Consider the following 20,014-nt stretch of genomic DNA (forward strand, 5'->3'; position numbering starts at 1 on the left):
TTAGCAACAGTGTCCAAACACAAAGATGAAAACGGGGTGTTATAATAAGGGAATGGAAGCTGTGACTCATCCAGTGTATGAAGGCAGGGCTGTTCGGGGCCCTGCATATGGTGCTATTGCTGCCCGTCTACTGGAAATAACAAGTCTAGGACAGACAGTGCTCGGCATGTCAAGAACTCACATGTTGATAAAAAGGCACAAATCAAGAACAGACTAGTTTCCAGCATACATGCCGTCGCCACTATAAACACCAACTGCCTGGCACATTTTGGGTAAACCATCTTCCATCTGTTTTGAAGCACACAATGATAACTTGCATAATGTTTCCCCTGATCAAATGACAGACACGACAGGCATTTTAAGCGGATGCAAAGGTTTTCCTGGTGGCCTAAATCACATCCATCACACTCTGACAGAGCTCTGGACTTGACGATGTACTGCGCAGCACGCCAACTGAAAGATGGAGCAAGTTTCTGTTGCCAAGTTATCTGACCTGAAACCAAGCTTTTGAAAGAGGCAATTTAAACACAACTGTGTCACAGCCTCAGATCCATTATTGTAATGCATGGGGGGGAAGATGTTACAGCAGAATCTGAAAATGTTTCCATCTGGTTCAGAGGACCCAGCTGCTTATTATTTTCCATGTGTCAGTTGGCGTAGTCTTTATTGGGACTTTGCAATTTGACTCCCGTGGAGAGCCAAGATTGTGCGGCCCAATCCAATTCTAGATCACTGGTGTATGCAATCTTTTAGAGTTTAAACTCAACTACTATGACTCTGAAAATTGTATCTTTCTCTCTCTTGGGGAGTTCTGTATGAGACAGAGTGTGATGTACGTTCCCCTGAAAACCGATGCAGAGTGAAACATAAAATGAGCTGTATATCGGCATCTTTGTGGATTAATGTGCACAGCGTGTAGAAAATAAACTGAATAAATACCAGTAACTCCCCTCAGCGATGCAGGATCAGTCTTATGTTCTCGCCACGTCATTTCAAATCGAACACTGTCTTTTTTTTTTTTGTTCCAAAAATAAATATATGCCTATGTACAGTGCTGAGAGTCGCAGGGATTTGAAATGGGTGGTAGTTTTTTGTGTGTGTTAAGTATCTGCAAAGCTGGGGGACGCAGTTCTCTTGAGATGATCCACATACAGTATTCAAACGATCCGACATAAAAGGCTTGATATGGATTCAAACAATATAGTTCTCTGATGATGAAATAAGGACCAGATGCAGACCAAGTGAGGAGTATGCTTTTCCCAGAATCACGTTCTTTAGATGAGCGAACATTTGCCGTGGTGTCTCCACATTAAACAGATCATAAATCTCTCCTGGCAAACAAATAACACTCCAAAGCTGAAGTCCCAGAATGTAAATACAGACATGATATTTAAAGCAATGATGTGAGGGAAGAAGAAGAAGTAGGAAAAAAAAAAAAAAAAAGCATGATAGTCCTGCTGTGTTTGATATACGCTGAAACAGAGTAGCTTTGCATTGGTAGCATTTGGATACGACACTTCATAGCATGAACGACACCTTTGTTGACACTGTAAAGGCTTTACAATACATTTTATATATTTGTAGAACAAAATGAAAACAAATCAATGAAAAAACATCAAAGTAAAAACAGTAACTCAATGTGTGACACTGATATTGACGCTGTTGATGACAGCTACACACACATGCGTACACTGAACAGCTTTGGCTGAGACATTATGCTGAATGCCTGCCCGACAGAAAGGCCACTAAAAGCGTGCTGCTCTCATTTAAGTGTCTGCAAACTAAAAGTGTGAGTGGACTGCCTGTGCTCTTGGCTGCATGCTGCGTGCAGCCCTACTGACAGCGCGAAGCTTCTCCGCTATGAGCCAGACATTTCCTCAGACCGCCTATCTCTTCCAAATAATCAATTAACAGTGGAAATAGCTTGTTATTTTAGCATTCTGATCTGGTTGTCCATACCAATAAGGTAATTTAAGGTGCAAAATGTCAGGCAGTTCGATGTGAATACAATTGCGATGTGAGCAGCTGGGCAGGGTGTGTGCGAGGGGAGAAAAAAAAAAGCTGTCCTCCCAAGGCTAGCATTAGCCAGCAGGTCATGTTTGTGGGTCACTGCTTCCACAACACAATGGTCCATAATGTTAGAGTGTTTCATCAACAGCTTGTCCCCTGGGAATAAAACAGCCCTCCAAATGAAATGGGTTTACCTAATTGAAGCCCAAACGTATCTCTGCCTGACAAATGGAGGAGAAAACCTTTTGTCAATTTAATGGCTCTAAGGTCCTCTGATATGTCACAGAGAAAACACAAAAATAAAAATAATGGTGGCAGGAGAGCCACACTGGACTGATGACTACAATATTTCAACACCAGAGCATTTAGGCATCTCAAACTGATGTAGGCAACGTGATGTGCAATAAACAATTTTAAAAGGCAGACCCTGATGTCAGAATGGCACTGATGTGCTCAGCGTTAAAAATCTCTCCACAAGCACTCCTGTGAAATGACGCTGGTCACTAAAGACCTGCTACGGTCTGAAATTTTATTCCATTTCTCCCTGTAAGGATAGTGCTGCGAGGCCATGCAGGAAGAAATAAATGGGCGAAACGAGTTTGGGTTAGAATGCAACGTTCTGCTCCATTTCATCCAGAAATGTTCATTTCGCTCATTCCAATGGAGGGAAAATGTACTCCGCTTGAGCTTATGGTTGGATGAGCCAACTTTTCAAGGCTCTGTATAAACACAGAACGCACGCACACATAAACACGCACACAGGCACACACTCACACAGAACAGTGAAAGTACAGAGAGTTTGAAGGGGGAAATAAAAGATGATGAAAGTGAGTGAAAAAAAAGATGAGAAAAGTACAACTGCCATGGCGAGTATGAAAGGAAAGGGGGATATGAAACGAGATGTTTTTCTAACTTATCTCAGTGATAACAGAGGAGCAGATAGACCATTATAAAAGCCATATCAGCACATCAAGGAATGAGCCGAGGATAGGACAGACGGGATGTTTTCAGACTTCAGGCTCAAGAATGTGTGTTGATAGCTGAGAATTTCATGAAATAATGGCCGCTTTGCAATAAAAACCTTGTCGAGCCACTGTAATAACAGGTTGGACACTACTGTTTACCTTTTCTGCCTTGAGAACGAAAATATTAAACTGATGACGCTCTGATTTTAAACCTCTCAGAAAGGACAAAGGGTCAACAGTGACACCAGAGAGCTGATTTGTACAGAAATCAAACCAACTGAAGAACAGGGCGATAAAGCAGGGGTTCTGGTTGTCCAGTATTACGTCCTGATGCAGACTGGGGAGGGTTGCTAGGGGCGACCAGTAGGATTCATGGTGGGTGGGGTTGCTAGGTTTGCGATCGTGGACACCTTCCTTCTACCATCCTGCACATGTGCCGAGAGAGCAGAAAAGTCATTGTCGTCCTTGTTCACGTTGTACAAAAAAATATTCTATCCAAGACTTCTTGTCGTCAGTAGTGTGTGCTGTGTGTTTGCACATTTGCAAAACATACAGTACTGTTTGGCAAGTCCATCAGTTTGTGTACTCCTCTTTGTCTGTCTGTGTTTGCGGTTTTTGTTTGTGTTTTTTCATATCCAAAAGCCATCTGCTTGTTTCCTATTCATCCCTTCCTGCGTCAAGTCCTGGCAGCAGCGGCGCTGTGGTCATTGGCAATGTGCTGAGTGGAAGACAGAGCTGTGTCGCTCCCTGTCCATCCTGCTGTAGTTCTACTACTCCTTCTAATCTCCACAGAGTCTCTCTCTCGTGCCTCCCCCTGTGTGGGGTCTCCCCCGAGGGGGCGCCTGTCCTGTCAGAGCCTCTCGATGTCCCTGTATTTCTTGCGGAGGATGGAGACCTGGTCCTTGAACAGGACGGGGTCCAGTCTCATCTGGGAGTGGACCAGAGGCATGGCGCCAAACCAGCTGGCGAACTTGTTCATGCAGGTTTGCCGCTGGGCAAAGTGGTCTGGATCGGCCCAGCGAGAAGCCCTCGAAGACTGGTGGGAATGAAGAAGAAGAAGAAGAAGAGACAGAAGACAGAAAAACAATTTCAGTCATAATAACACAGTAAACAACTTTGCTTTAATCAGTGATTCACAAACACAGGTACTTGTACTGCAGGGGCTCTTGATTAGTGGTACATGGAAAGATTGCGGAGTAGCTCAATTAATTATAAGCCAAAGGTAATGGATAAACAGTTGTAATAATTAGCTAAAACTCATGAAACAGTTGGGATAGTTACCTAAGGGTAATGGATTAACAGCTGAAAGAATTAGCTAAAAACAATGGATAAACAATTGGAATAATTAGCCAAAAATCAACCGAAAAACTTACAACTGCATTAAAAAATGCAACAATGTCCACTTTTATGTTGTACTACTTTACATCCACCTTAAAATCAATTGTAATGAACTTATTAGGAACGTAACAGGTGATGTCGATGATGGAATGTAGGGGTACACCAGACAAAAACCACTGCTCTAGATCACTGGTGGGAAAGAGACATTCCCATTATATGGAAAAGACTGACAATAACAATTAGCTGCCCTCTTCCAGTCAATCATAGTCATAGTTCAGACACTGTGACAAGAGAAAACCATTACTGAATGACATTAATGTTTCTCAATAAATCATCAGCTGGATCATACTCTATATTTGGGAGACTGGAGCCCGACTAGAAAGAATGATGTGAGCCATAAAAACTGACATGACTCCTCTCTTTTTGTCTCTCTGCTGTACAGTAAGTAGCTTGTCCTGTTTACCCACGGGTCGTACCAGAGAATGTTAAGAGAATAATTCATGGTATTCACAAAGCAGCAAGAGTTCACTGCAGCTGAAAGGCCATGACACACACACTGATGCTGTGAAGAAAACAACACTGGCTTCAGTATGAATCACAATTTATAAAAAGGAGGACAAAATCAAAGTGGATTATATAATAAGCCTCAGACTGTTTCGCGTTCAATCATATCCTGTAATGAGTTTTTCTTTAATGCAAAGCAGTTCTCTCAACTGACAGCTGTCCTGTTTTGGTGTAACAGCTCTTTCAAAAAGCGCTGTGAGCTCATGAGTCATCCAAGTAAAATAACAATCCATAATGCCTTTAAAAATGACAAGGCTCTGGTTATGAGAAGGGTTTCAATACGCTCTCACCTGTCCCATCATGGTCTCCTTGTACTGTTTCTTCTGTGTGACCTTGATGGGCGGCAGCTTGGTGACAGCAGAGACCAGGAAGTTCATCAGGATGTCCTCACAGTTGGCCAGCTGGTCCACCATGCCCTTCAGACTAGTGGGTAAATAGTTGGTGTACAGGTAATGGTAATACCTGCAAGAGAGGACAGAAAGTGTTAGAATAAGAAGAAGGTACTGATCTTACTTTGTCCCCTCTTGTGAAAATTGTCTCTTTCTATTAACTAAAAAAGTTACAGTATAGTGAGCCATTAAAATGTCATGAAAAAGTCATAGTATAATATGTCATAGAAAGAAATCATATAAAATGTCATGGCATATGATGTTTTTCATGATATGCTATAGCATGTTATGAAAAAAAATCAGAAGTCATAGCCTATTATGTCATTAAAAAATATTAAAAAGTCACAAAAATCATAAAAAACCATAGTATAGTATGTCATTAAATAATTCACAAAAAGTAATACTTTAGTTATGTCAAAAGAATCTTAAATAAATCATAGTATTGTATGTCAGTAAAAAAATAACAAAAAAGTCATAGCATAGTATGCCCTTAAAAATCATGAAAAAGTGAATGTACAGTATGTAAGTAAATTTGTTTAAGTCTATGTTAAAAAAATCAATGGAAAAAAGTCCTAGTATAGCATATCATAAAAAAAAATGTCATAAAAAAGTCACAGTATAGTTTGTTATTAAAATTCATTAAAATGTCACAGAATAGTGTGGCACAAAAAATAATAGAAAAGACAGTATAGTATGTTCAAAAATCATCTTAAGTCACAGTCAAGTATGTCATAAATATTCACTAAAATTCCATAGTAAAGTATGTCATCATCATCATCATCAAAAAAAAAAGTCACAGTATAGTATGTTGAAAATAGTATAATATGTCATTGAAATATATTAAAATATCATAGTATAGTACGTTAAAAATCATTTAAAAATATTAAAGTATAGTATGTTACTAAAAATAATTTAAAAAATTGTATGTAGTTAAAGAAAAAAAGTCATGGTGTAGTATGTCATTTTAAAAGTCATTAAAATTAATTGTATAGTATGATCAAAAATGAACAGAAATGTCAGTGTAGTATGGTAAAAAAAAAAGTCATAGTACTGTATGTCAATAAAAATGCCATAACATGCTTAAAAAAAGGTCATAAAAGGTCTTCCCATAGTAAACTATAGCAGGAAAGAAAAGTCGGTAACATATGACAATAAAAACTGTAATAAAAAATGTCAGTCTTTAAAAAGTCATAGTAAAGTATGCCATGAAAATGTGGTATAGGAAGACTTTTTTTTTTTAAGTAACATTTATGACATATTTATGCCCCAGGTAAAAATGAAAGGAGCCAACTGCATAAACCCAAACACATTTTGGGTGTTTGTGGGACTCAGGATGTCAGACAAATGTAGATGTAGATGTAAAGATGGAATAATTTTATATGGAAAATAAAGCAGACTGAGACTGATCTGCAGGTTAACTTCGTTGATGTACAATGGTTTCTTTTGAAAACACTTTAAAAACTGCACATCTGTGATCAAAAAGTCTGTGGTCCGATTCCATTTCAAGGTTTGTTCTTAAATTTCTTTTTAGCTTTTCCAGTTCCACACATTAAAGTACACACTGACTTGCAATTACATTCTACTCCAACAATGCTGAGTAAGTTCAACTTTTAAAAGATGAAGAGGAAGGAACTGAGTAGAGAACTTAATCTCAATGCATCACAAATTTCAGACACCGTTACGTTCCAGGTTGAAGCCTTCGAGTACAGCTCTGAGTTCATCAACAGACTGATTGCTCAAGTTCCTGGATGGATTGAGCGACTGACTTATTGAAAGTGATTAAGCGTTTGGCTGCAGTGATTGGCTGACTTCAGCTTAATGGACTGCTCCCATCACAGCTGAGTGAAGCCATATTAAAGCTGACAGGGCTGTAGTAAAACTAAATGCAGGAACTATGAAACGCTGTGTAGCAGACAAATTGACATTTTTTGGATAAAACATATCCAGTGTCAAAACACTGGTTTCCCGAGGCTGTGCAACACTGAACATCACACCTACTTTCATAATCTACAGATCACTGCATCAAAGTGTTGAATCAAAAGGAAGACGACTGAACACTGGAGAGCAGAGTAGAGCAAAGCTGTGATCCCCGTATAACAGAAGGGGAACAGAACAGATGCAAGGAGCATGAAAGAAAACGGCAGAGCGGAGCGAAACAGTGAGTCGGTAAACAGCTGTACTGAAACCAAGTTTTACAGATCACAGGATGCTATTGTGAAGCACGTACTGTACCTGTGGTAGATGGCGGCGCCAGTCAGCACCATCGAATAATCGTTGGTCCATTTGGATGTGTAACCCCAGCGCTCCTTGTTGCTGTCCCAGAAGTGGCTGCGAGCGGGGTAACCTACGATTCGCTCTGGGAAACTCTGCCAGACCGTGAAGGCAAAATCCACCTGGACATACACAAATACAGATTATAATATATTATGATGCAGAACATGATGTTATATGTGTGCAGCACTTACTACTTATGACCTAAAGGTACAAAGACTCATGCTTCCTCTGCTCACGCTACTGTTAGACTCATTACGTGTAACTGTTACTGTTGCACCGTAAATGTGATTTTTATTCACTGTAAAGCAGAAACAATCTAACAGCTCTCCAGTCCATGTATCAATAATATTTGCAAGTCACACTGGTGCTCCATGGTTGCAAAATGTGACCTACAGGTACAAAGACACATGCTTCCTCTGCTCACGCTATCGTTAATCTCATTGAGTTTAACTGTTACTGCTGCACTGTTAAATGTGATTATTTATTCACTGTAAAATGGAAACAAACTAACAGCTCTCCAGTCCATGAATTAATAATATTTGGAAGTGGCAGTGGTGCTCCATGGTCGCAAAATGTGTCTAAATAGTAATGTTAGTTGTCTGGAGCCCTGCAGATGAGAAACACCCCGCCTGCTCACTCTTTTGCTCAGGATGGACAGAGGAGTGTGTGTGATGTACTACGTTTGTGAATCTTTCTTTTTGCATGTGTCTGTGAGGGGGGAGAGCCACATAAGAGAGTGAGAGAACTGAAACTCCTAAGCAAGTCTCATGCTGGTGGCTTAAAAAAAAAAAACGTGACCATTTAAACTCGACGTTCGCAATTTAGTAATTTTATACATTGCACATGGAACAAGTCACGTACATCGAGTATATTTGATATACTGCCTACCCCTACCTAAGCTATATGTCACACCAGAGGCCTACGCTGTTGTACGCCTCTTTTGCTTCTATGATGCCGGCATACTGTCTAAAATCACACACTGGAGTAGCACATTGCTGCCGCTGTTTGGTGCTATGTAAAAATGCATAGGCGGCATAAAGGAGGGACTTTGTAGCAGCCCTATAGCACGATCTCTGTGTAAAAAGGACTTCACATGATGTCAGCTACTGACAGATTTCTTAATATAATACTGTGAGTATTTACATTACATAGCCCACACTGCTACAGGAAGCTACAGGCTAACCTCCGGGAAACATGCCATTTTGGTTGATAATGTAAAATTCTCAAATTCTTTGGATAATAGTCTTGCAGGAACATGTCTGTATGTGCTTCGCAGCTTTAAATGGTGATTTTTCATGGTAAAAAGTGCCGCTCTTCCCTGTTACAGTCATTCTCCGCCTGCAGTGACGGTGCAGAAACATTAAGATACAAAAGACCCACAAATGTTGACCCGTCAGAGCACACTGGGCTTTTTCTAAAATGTGAGTGTCTCAGACGGAGGGTGAGTTTAAGTGCTCCAGGACAGAGAGTATGAGGAAAATAGTGTTTTCCAACTGTTAAAGCATGTAAACATATTCTAGTAGAAACCAAAAATACAAATAAAAACTGAGCATAACAGATCCCCTTTAAGGCATGAAATATTTTCTTTCATATGCTGAAAAAATTTAATTTAGTTGAGATTCATTTTCCAGAGTATGCATTGAGTAAGAAAGAAAAAAAACAAAGAGGGAAAGAAAGAGACAATGGGGAGAACTAACAAAGGAAGTGCGCTCTCAAACACACTATAGTGAAAACACAACAGAGGCAAAAACCTCATCAAACACAAAGCAGTCTTTCCTAAGCAGCTGCCTGCAGCCAAACTTCTGTGGCGGTGATCAAAGCATTCAATCAAATAATTAGATGAAAACATCAAAAAGGCCTTAGCTGCTCCACCAACAGCGCATTCTGCATTACACCACATATTACCGCACTACACTACACTGAGAGAGTGCTTATATTAATAAACACTTGTGTCAAAATACACCATAAAACACAATATGCATCATTTTTATCTTCACTTCCTGCCAGAATTTGTGCTTATGAACAAATCCTGAAAGAAAAAGAAGAGTGTTGGCTCTGCTTTGCTTTTCCATTCAATGAAAGAAAAAGGTAGTTGAATGAAAACATGGAATGGAGAACAAAGAAAGGGAAACAGGGAAAAATAGTTTAATGGTTGAACCAGTATCAAAAGGAAGTACTGGTGGAAAATGTGCATGTTGCACTGTAAAAACAAGGAAAATCATTCAGAAGAAGTGAATACTAGTTTGTATTTTATTGTGAAAGACAACTCCCCGTCTTACCGTCTTAACTTTAAGGTAAAGAAAGGAAGACAAAGGACAAAATGAGGATTTTGTTCTTGTTAAGAAGCTAGTTTGGAGGAAATGTGATGGGTGGATAGATTGTCCGGGAATCCATGATAGTATTTTTGCCTGAATTTCTTTTCTAACTTGTTCTGGCATTGATGTTTCCCAAACTTATTGTTTGTGTTCGCGATCCAACAGTCTTCATGGGAGAAACACGGGTCGATTTGGTTTTTTGGGGCTGGATTTTCCCCTCGGTGCCAGCTCTGCCTTGCCATCTTGATCCTCCGCACAAACAGCCTTTATGAGATCTAATTCTACACTGTTCAAAGCAGCATCTGGCTTCCCATGGTGCTGCGCCAAAACGTGTCCCCGGGAAAAACAGGAACAGTCCCGACAGCATGTGGAACAAAAATGCCCAGAACAGTGTGCTGCTCTCAAACAGGGGATTCAGGAGGTGCCGCATTATTACAAGCGCCAAAACATGAGGTGGAAGATGGAAAGAAATGGAGAGAAAGGCAGACGAGAAGAGGGGGAAAAGTAAAGTAAGGTACTGGGAGTAAAAGTTAGAGTAGTTAAAGCGATTTAAGAATCGAGCTGCAGAGCGATAACTTGAAAACACCAGGGACAAACAGAGAGAGAGATAAAAAATGGAGAGAAAATGCAATCAAAGAGTTGCTTTTGGGACACAGAGAGAGAGTTTGGATCTTTGTTTTGTCTCAAGAGGACCAGACTATCGAGACAGAGAAGATAGAAAGAGAGAAACAGTTTTCTATTCTACCCTATTTTATTATTTAACAAAATACCTCTGTGGTGGACAACACTGTGTCTTCATCCAGGCTGAGGACAGCGTCGGTCACTATGGTCTCGTAGGGCAAGAAGCGACTGCTCATCACCTACAAACACAAAGCACAATGAGTTAAAATCACACCATTCGAATGAGAACAGCTGGATTCATTCATTCATTTGGTCGCCTGGAACACATAAAATAAAAAGAGGCTGAAGGAGCAAATGTAGATCTGAAAGCTGTGGAAAATGTCTGAAAAAGGAGCAAAGAAAGAGCTATTGTACATGTTGTCCCCTTTTTTCCATTCAGCCGCACATTCATGCAAACTAACACTGCGGAGGTGTTTATTCACACAGATGACAGCTTCCATTTAATGTTACCATGGGAACATTAATAGATTCGTGTCATCTTCAATCATTGCAGGTTCTTTTGAGGGTTTTGTTCCAAATTTGGTTGTCTAACATCAAGGAATGGTTGCATTTTTAACAGTAACACCCTTTTCTATGTTGACTGAAATTTCTTTATAGCAATTTTTTCTTAACATTTCAGTTTTTTTGCTGCAGAAATAACTTCATAGGCCTTCAGAAAGTGTGTCAGGCTTTGAAGCTAATTTTTGTAGTGGCCAAACAGTGGAATTACAACCTCTGGGTCCATTGGTGATGCCATTGGGCACATAGAGACTTTTTCCTATCGACTTACATTGTGAACAAGATGCCTGTAAATCAGTGGATCCATTTTTTGACTGTTACACGCCCACAAAATGAATCGTTTCATTCATTACAATGAAATCACAATATCCCCATTCAAAGTAGCGGAGAGCTAAATTGGAGATTAGCCGCTCGGCTTGGTAAAGCCTGAAGTGCGCTTGCTCTACGGGCCCAACAATGTAGAAGATGTTTTTGTACCTGGGAAGTTGAAATTTTTGGCCTCATGCGCCACTGAGCAACTTTCTTAGGTATGAATTGTGCCCCACCTGCAACACTGTATACAGTTCTCTTTATACATCCATCCACAAAAAGCCTTTCTTCCATTGGATTTTGGATTATTGTAGAAAATAAGCTCCGTGCCAAACAAAAGTTTGTGATACTCACACACTACGCAAGATAATCTTCACAAATCAGCACCACTTTTATGATATTTGACATGTAAATGCAATTGCCAGAGGAAACAGCTAACTTTAGTATGCAGTCGAACTACACCAAGTCACATTGTCATTGTCGCCACCACAATGAGACTGTAACAGCGGTGTTCTGCATGATGACGTTTAAAATCCCTGACAACCTCTGCAGTCTCACTTAGCCACTCATTAGCAACCGCCCTTTTTAAGATATCTAAATGCTTCAAAGTTCATGAGTGGGGTATTTACTGGTGCATGTTATGTTGTAGTGAATGTGAAAATCTCTTAAGCTTGTGTTAACCATAGACCTTATTTCAGGCATCTACCCAAAAACCCACTGACTGTGAAACAAGGAAACTGGAAGTGCAAAAAAGTGCGAACTCATTTCAAGTTTTAGGACTCATTCCTGCACCACTCTATCCTCACCTGGGAAATTTAAGCGTCAAACACTTAATTTCCTGCCTTCAGATGAATTTTTATGCACCAATTTGTGCCTTTTGTGCATTTAAAATTAGACAAACTGCATAGTCTGGTAATAATTTGTTGTGTTTATCAATATATGTGACCCTTTTCACATAAAGGTAGCCATGTAATCCATAGTTAATAGAGAAATATTGATTAAAACCGCTTTAAAGATGAGCGTAGCGACCCTAACATCCAATTCTTTCAGTTACCACCCAAAGCTCAAGTTTGAAATTAGATCCACTGGTAGAGCTTTATCTTGAGATACATTTTAGAATAAAACTCTTTCAGCTTTAAATACCTACCATATACATTTTTTATGATTCCTTACAAATTCATGGGAGACAACAAGCCATCACATCAACAAACAGCAGCGCACAGAGAAGAAGAGAAAAGCCAATATCCTACGCTTTACTGCACGCTGCCCCCCCATTGTTTCCAACAGTGATAGAGTGCTGATACAAGTTTCCATTACTGCTGCAGGGTCGTCTTTCTCTTTTAAATCAATAACAACACATAAATGCTGCCAGACACATACAGCATGAGTCATGTTTCCTACATATGGCACAAATCTACCTCTACAAACCGCCGCTGCTGAAAGCTGAATGCGTATATTTAACGGCAAATGAAACCAAACAGTATAATACATGACAGTCCTTGAATATTTACTGGCAGCGGAGAGAGTGATGGTGGCTGGGGACTGGTGGGTGGATGGAGAGACCAACATCTTGAGGATATTTAGACGGGAAGTCTTTTGGTCTGTTGCTGTGATAAAAAGCACTCGGATGAGAAAGCAGCAGCTTCTTGTTGAGGATGTGTGTGTGCATGTGTGTGTTGGAAACTGGATGTGTGCTCAAACTCAAAACAACCTCCCACACAAATAAGACACAGCTCACAATGCACAGCTTTAATGGACACACAAACCCGTCCACATACACAGTATATACATATACACGCTAACAGCCTGTTATTCAGCTCTGAAGGTCAGGCCTCTGTGAGAATACTGGTTGTTTTAAAATGCCACCTGCGCTGAAAAGTCATTACATTTACATTTAAGAATAGTCAGTGCTGACCTCTTTTCTCTATAAACACCTGGTGTTGTCTGCCTGCTGCACTCAAGCACAGTGACCTCACTCTCAACAGGTCCTTATAACTCCTACAGCCGAGGGCAGCAACAAACACGGAGAGAAATGCATGACTCTACAGTCAAACCGTGTGAAGCCTGTTATCCATTCTAGTGCTGCAGCTAATGAATACTTTCATTATCGACCAACCTTTTAGCGTATAAAATGTCATAAAATATTGAAAAGTGCCCAAGGTGATGTCTTTAGAGTGCTTATTCAATCAAGACAGTCCAAAACTCAAAGATTTTCACAAGCAGAGTCAAGAAGAGGTAAATTACAAACACCTGAGATCAATAATTACAATAACTTAATAATAATTTATTGATATTATGATTGTCTGCAGAGTTTGTGATTTAACTCTGCTTATGATTGGCTTTTGCAGACTGTTGGAAAAATGTTTTGAATTTTATGATTTATGAAGGTCAGCACTACGAAAGAATTCAAAGCTTTCTGCAACATGATATAAATTTCTTAGGCCCCGATAACACAGAGAGCGTTTGCAGGTTGAAAAATTGAGGCGCACCACATTGCATTTTTTATTTTGTTTTTTAAAAATTGAATACCACTAGTAAAAAAAAAAAAAAAATTCTTTAAAAAAAAAAAAAAAGTTCATCGCGCCTTTTATTGTTTCCAGGCAACCACCCCATCATGTCCTTACAATAAGTAGCTTATTCCTAAAATGTTGAGGCAGAGGGTACTTGCTGTAGCTCTGGTTGAGGGCGAGAAGCTGTCAGCAAATAGTTTGTCGGGCACAGGGAAACGGAGATCTGTGTGGGTACATGAGACCCTAAAAAAGAGGGTAGATCAAGGAGAGTACCACCAGTTGGTCCTGGAGCTGCGCCTCGATGATGGCGGTCTCCAGGCATATTTCAGGATGACTCGGGGGAAGTTTGACAACCTGCTGTCTATGGTTACCAGCAACTGTTACCACCAGTTTCTCCTCCATTGTTTACCAACTGTAAACTTGTTGTTGTAACCACCACAGACGTGCCTCTCAAATCACCCAAGTGGACAATGGGAAAAAAAAGATGATGACAAAAGAGATGACGTGGGGTGCTTTTCTGCCCTGAGTAGAGTTGGGACTCGTTAGGATTTTAATGATTCCTTACCGATTCCTTCTTAACGGTCCGATTCCTTACCGATTACTATATTATATTCATTATACTTGCTATACTTAAACAAGTATATAATAAACACAAATGCAATCATACAAATACAAAAACTTTATTCTAACTGTTGCACGGTACAATTAGATGAAAATACACATTTGTGTGTGGTGTGTATTTCAGATTTAGAGCTTATATCATCTCCCTGAGAATATATAACAACAAAAAGTGATTCTCTGATTTCTACAGTAACACTATTACCTCAAATTAACCACAGCAATGTAATAAAAAATACTTCTATGCATTCATGCTTGGGCACTGTTATTTACGTGACAACACCTGAACAGAACACACACACACACATTGGCTGTTTGTTTCTACCGCTCCCCTCGCTAGAAGCGGACCTCCCGCCACCCGCCTCCGCCTTGATTAAATGCTGAAAATTAAATAAAAGAGGGAGACAGGTGTCTCCTATTTTATCTTATTTTGTTATATTTCTCCCTCTCCCCTCGCTGGAAGCCTCAGGCCTCCCGCCACCCGCTCCCGTCTCAAACACGGAGGTCTCCCTCTCCGCTGAGCACCCACGGTGCACGCCCGTAATAGCCTGTAACCATGACAACTGTGTGACACAAACTCAGTGCTTTAGTAATTAAATAATGTCGGGCTCGGTCAGGTTCAGACAGAAATATGCAGCCCGTGCAGCACTCTAATGGAAATGCACGTGACGTTGTTTTCTTTTTACAATCTAGAACTGTTTGCAGGAACCGTTACTCCAAATGTGATGGAACCGGTTCCGGAACTGGAACTTTGAACTCGGTTCCAAAAAAGAACCGGATCCGAATTCCAACCCTAGCTCTGAGCTGAAGTTTTTTCAACTCAAAGAGCTCAGAGCACTCCAGCAAAAGGTGCCTCACTGCTAAAATGCTTTCTGTGTCAGTGTGTTTTCAGTTCATGAATGTTAACTGTAACATTTTGGTCCCCTAAAAAAGTCTTGTTCAGTGTATGGTTGTACTGAAGACCCTCTAAGGAGTTGGACATCCAGTTTTTCCAGTAATGTTACATTTATTAAAATGGTTTTAAGTCTGTTTTTTGCTAGTGAAAATCAGCATTAGCATTTTGACAGTTACTGTAGCTGTGAATACATGGTGCTAACCAAGCTATGGCTAGCATTAGGGTTCGTTTCACTCTCTTGTCAAAATGCGGTCACTTCTGGCTCCAATAAGTGGATTTAGTGACGGCAAATGTCAAAGTCAAGGCTTCAGAATAGGAGTCCACAAACCAATGGGTGACATAACAGCCGCTTAGGTCCATTATTTTACACAGTTTATGCTTCTGTGTTGGCTACATTTTCAGCCCTGAAGGTTGTCGCTTGATGTAAACTAGAGGAAATCAGCAAAGCTTTACAAACCTGATAAAAGACAGATAAAGGATACATTTTCTGTTAGCCGATTCTTTTTTCAATGCTAATCTGTTCTAATTCATAAATGAAGGACACATTTTCTTTGCTTTTAGTTGCTTTTATACTAACATCATTTACAATACATAAAGCAGACTGAACATACACTATATTTGACTAAATGTCTATGACTTCATGGCAGCATAATTTAAAAAAACTAAGATATTTTAATGCTGTTTTAAGGGCTCAAACTGAGATAATATTCTTTTCAGACCTGTTTGTACACTAAGATGGATGGATTAGGCATCTGTATTCTTTTTAATTTGTATTGTTTTATAACTCATACTGGTACACCAGCCTGCATTCTAACTTTGCAAGTTATAGATCAAACTGTTCATGGGAGAAATATGGGTAAGTTTGGCGATGAGGAATTAAGAAAAATAAACACAAACCCAGACTGAACATACACAGTTGTTAAAATGTCTAAACTTGTAACTTTTTCATGCCTGCAGGCGCACTGTTTTTGCAGCCAAAAAAACATAAAGTATAAATCATGGATTTCCAGAACTTAGTTTTACATGTACGTCTCCCAGTTTCCAGCTCCCACCACCTCACACAGCTAAGCCCCGTCATCGCTGTCCGGCCTCGGTCAAGTGCCATCTACTCCCCTTCTCCCCAAAAGCCCTCCAGAGGCAACAGTGGCAGCTAAAAGTTACGACTGTCACTCTTACTCTAATAGGGCTGAGGAGCCGAGGAGTGTGAGTGACAGTTGTATTTACAGACAAAGGAACGGAGAGGGAAAATGAGAGTTGAGAGGAAAGAGGAGAGGCAGCACCTCCCTCTCATTTCTAGTGTCATCATTACTGCTGTAACATCCTGCGGGCATATCGAGAGAAACAAAACAACCCCATCTCTGCGCTCCATGTTTTCCGACTGTTTTTCAGCAGCACATGTTGGAGAGAATACCAGCTAAGAAGAGGTGGAGAGAGAACAAGATTGGAGACAGGAGGGGAGAAAATGACAATGAGACAAACAGAGGAAAAAGAGACAAAAAAACAGACAAAGAGAGAAAGAGAGGATGATAAGCTGGTGTTTCCAAGCCCCAGATGGTTTGTAATGTTAGAAGTGCGACATATTAGCCTGGGGCTTCCTGGTGCTCTCCAGGAATGTGAGCTCTTACTGCAGGAATCTGCCTCCAGCACTTCACCTCCTCTCTAAAGGACAGCAGCAGAGGAGGGAGACGCAGGAAGGAGAGAGGAGGACCACCAGTCTGTGCAAACCATATTAAGCGCTGCTGGGATTCTCACACAGCTTAAACCAACAGTCACAAACCAGCTTTTTGGCCACCGTGCCAGAGAGACAGAGAGGATGACAGAGGGAAGGACAGAGGGAGGAGAAGAAGGAACATGGTTAAAGGATAAGATTGGTGTTATTCCATGTTTTTCTAACTGTCAACAAATCCCACCAAAAGACCAAAACTAATAAAGCGACCATATCTGTGTCACTCCTACAAAAAAGGGCTTAGTTGTTTCCTAAAACAGATGGGCACTGTAGTTTTTAGCAAACTTTAGTCAAATTGAAATGAATAGTGACTTTATTGGGGACTATTTTCAGCTGCGGATTAATACACATATGGTGGAGGTCATGGCAGCAAGATGATGTAGGAGTGACTTAGTTTACAGTGCGAGAAAAATTCTGGTTATTATTCTCAGTTTCTTAATTTGTAAAGCAAGTATGTTCAACCAGTGGTGGGAAGAGTAAACAAAAACAATACTCAAGTAAAAGTATTGCTACTTTAGAATTATACTGTCTCAGTGAGAAGAAAAAGTACTCATAAAAATAGATGCTTGAATAAGAGTTAAAAGTTAAAGTTAAAGGTTAAAGTTAAAAGTAGAAAACTACTGGAGTGGTACAGTAACTTCAGAAGATTCATCAAACAGGTCCTCAACAGGTAATGAAACATGTGAGGTTCATGGTAACTGTCATTATAGTACCATATCCAGAACAAAACTACAAATAATAATAAAACTATAATAAGAAAAAACACTTTGTGTCACTAGTGGAGCTGAAAGCCACTTCTGGGATGCCTCAGCATGTCAGGTGGAATCATGAGCCTTTTCTAAAGTGGCTGCAATCAGGAAGAAATTAATTTATTCAACAGGAGAAGCTTGGACGCAGTCTGAATTGCGTATTTATTAGTGACGAAAACATAAACCTCCATTCCACCTGCGGTGCTACAGGCTATCATTCACTGGAAAATCACTCTCATGCAAGTGAGCTCAGCTGATTATAAAATTTATTTATAGTATCAGTAAAAGAAGCAAGAAGTTCTGAGCCCAATTTAACCGAGCAGAAGTACAAATATCTTATCGCAAATGTACTTGGTAAGGCTAAAAAGTATTCTGCAAAACAACTACACTTAGAAGTACAATTTATTTAAAAAAAAAAAAAATACTCAAGTACATGAAATGAAGTAAATGTTATGTGTTACTACCCACCTCTGACCCCAGCTTGCTTTACAGTGTCTGGTGTGTTTTTTATTTGCTATACCTTGGATTGTGCAACTTGCCAATATATATGTTTTTACTGAAGCTTGTGTTTCCTGAATTAGCAATGGACACAATTACAGGCTTTTTCCACCCTATATGCAGGTTTTTATTAAACGTGGGGAAACCAGCAACCAGTTAATTTTTTCTGGTGTTATGTTTGATGCCACAGATGCGCCATGAAACAGGTTAGTAAACAGTAGGAAGCAACATGGAGGCCAGTGAAAATGTTACTGTGGTTACTACTTTTTATATCCGTTACATATTCTGTCTCTTTTAAACTCAGTGCAGACTGAATTTTGATTGATGTTCGAATTCCGCTTGGACAGAGACCGATTTAATTTGGAGACACATGGCATTGTATCACACTGGAAAAGGGGCTAGTGCGTCTACTCGGGTGTCATACTTTCATCACTGCCAGCTTGTGACCAGGATGTAAATGCCGATTGTAACCTTTCCTACTAAACACAAAAGCCAGATGTTAGTGGGTTGTTTTGTGCATTGGGAAAGGGGCTTTATTAGAATAAGATCCACACTGAAAAAAACTTTTTAAGGCTTGTTGTTTTGTCTTTTTTATCAATTATGATTTCACAGTTTTTTTTTGGAGAAGAGAATCCTTTAAGTTTTCTTTCCTGCTGCGAGACAACATGTTATTCATTAAAATAAGAAATGAAAGCCAACGACATTTGAGGCTAAGAAGATGTATGACTTGAGAGAGAAAGAGAAATATCTAAACAAAGCAAAGGATACTGAGGTCATGTACTCTGTGTTCTGTCTCCTTGAAAGGAAAGTTTTTATTATACAACTAAAGTCTTACACGTGGTTTTTCTTGTTGGCTGAGTCTAGTATGTTTAGACATGATATTTTTACATTTTACGTCCTCTAGGTCAACAATGAATAAATAAATGCATAAAAGATTTAGTTTGATTTTTATTTACAGTAGTGTGGAGGTTTTGAATCTGAACAGAAACTATAGTTGAACTAAAGAAATAAATTATGGGACTTCTAAATGATTAAAAAAAATTACAGGCAAGGAGTTGCATTGGGGGAACTTAGACTCAGTGTGACCTGTTTTTCTTCAATTCTGGCTACAGTCCTGAGGAGCGTATGCATAAAAGCAAATAAAGAGGAGAAAGGAGAGGACGATGCAGTGATAGAGAGAAGCAGAAAGAAGATGAGAGGAAGAGAAAATGATGAAGAGGGTAAAAAAAGAGGATCTGTGAGTGAGGAACGGGATGAAAGAGGGAGAGGGGATAAGCAAGAAAGTGGCAGGAAAAAAGGCAAAAGGGATGAAAAACTCTCTCTCTCTCTCTCTCTTTCTCTGTGGGGTGGAGGAACACAGCTTGGCTCGCCACAGTAAACACAGAACCCGCCACAACCACAACAAACCACAGGCTGTCTGGCACACACACACAACGCCAGTGCGCTAAGCCTGTTCTGCTCACTTTTCACGGACACACAGCTACACACAGAGCCCTCCCGCTGTGATTGACAGCTTGGGAGAAACCACTCAGAGCCACGGGGAGAGGTAAACCATAAACCCAGCCTACTGCCGGGTGACTGACACTGATGTGAAAACCACTTCCTCTGATTGGCAGGTGAAGTTAAGACCTTGCAAAGGGGAGGGGGGAGAGGACGGTGTCGGATGAGTCTGACG

At 40.1% G+C, this 20,014-nt stretch overlaps 1 protein-coding gene across 1 annotated transcript in view; it reads right to left on the reverse strand.

The window, feature by feature from the left end:
* Positions 1–2,814: 2,814 nt before the first annotated feature.
* ext1b (exostosin glycosyltransferase 1b) overlaps positions 2,815–20,014 on the reverse strand; it is a 159,716-nt gene continuing 142,516 nt past the window's right edge. The window contains exons 8-11 of the mRNA XM_033636534.2: positions 10,626–10,715; positions 7,499–7,659; positions 5,168–5,339; positions 2,815–4,011 (exon numbers count right to left, since the gene is read on the reverse strand). Coding sequence (XP_033492425.1) covers positions 3,826–4,011; positions 5,168–5,339; positions 7,499–7,659; positions 10,626–10,715 — 609 coding nt within the window. The 3' untranslated portion in view covers positions 2,815–3,825. The remainder of the gene's footprint in view (positions 4,012–5,167; positions 5,340–7,498; positions 7,660–10,625; positions 10,716–20,014) is intronic.

Source organism: Epinephelus lanceolatus, chromosome 16 (genome assembly GCF_041903045.1).
Source record: "Epinephelus lanceolatus isolate andai-2023 chromosome 16, ASM4190304v1, whole genome shotgun sequence".
Classification (NCBI taxonomy): Eukaryota; Metazoa; Chordata; class Actinopteri; order Perciformes; family Serranidae; genus Epinephelus; species Epinephelus lanceolatus.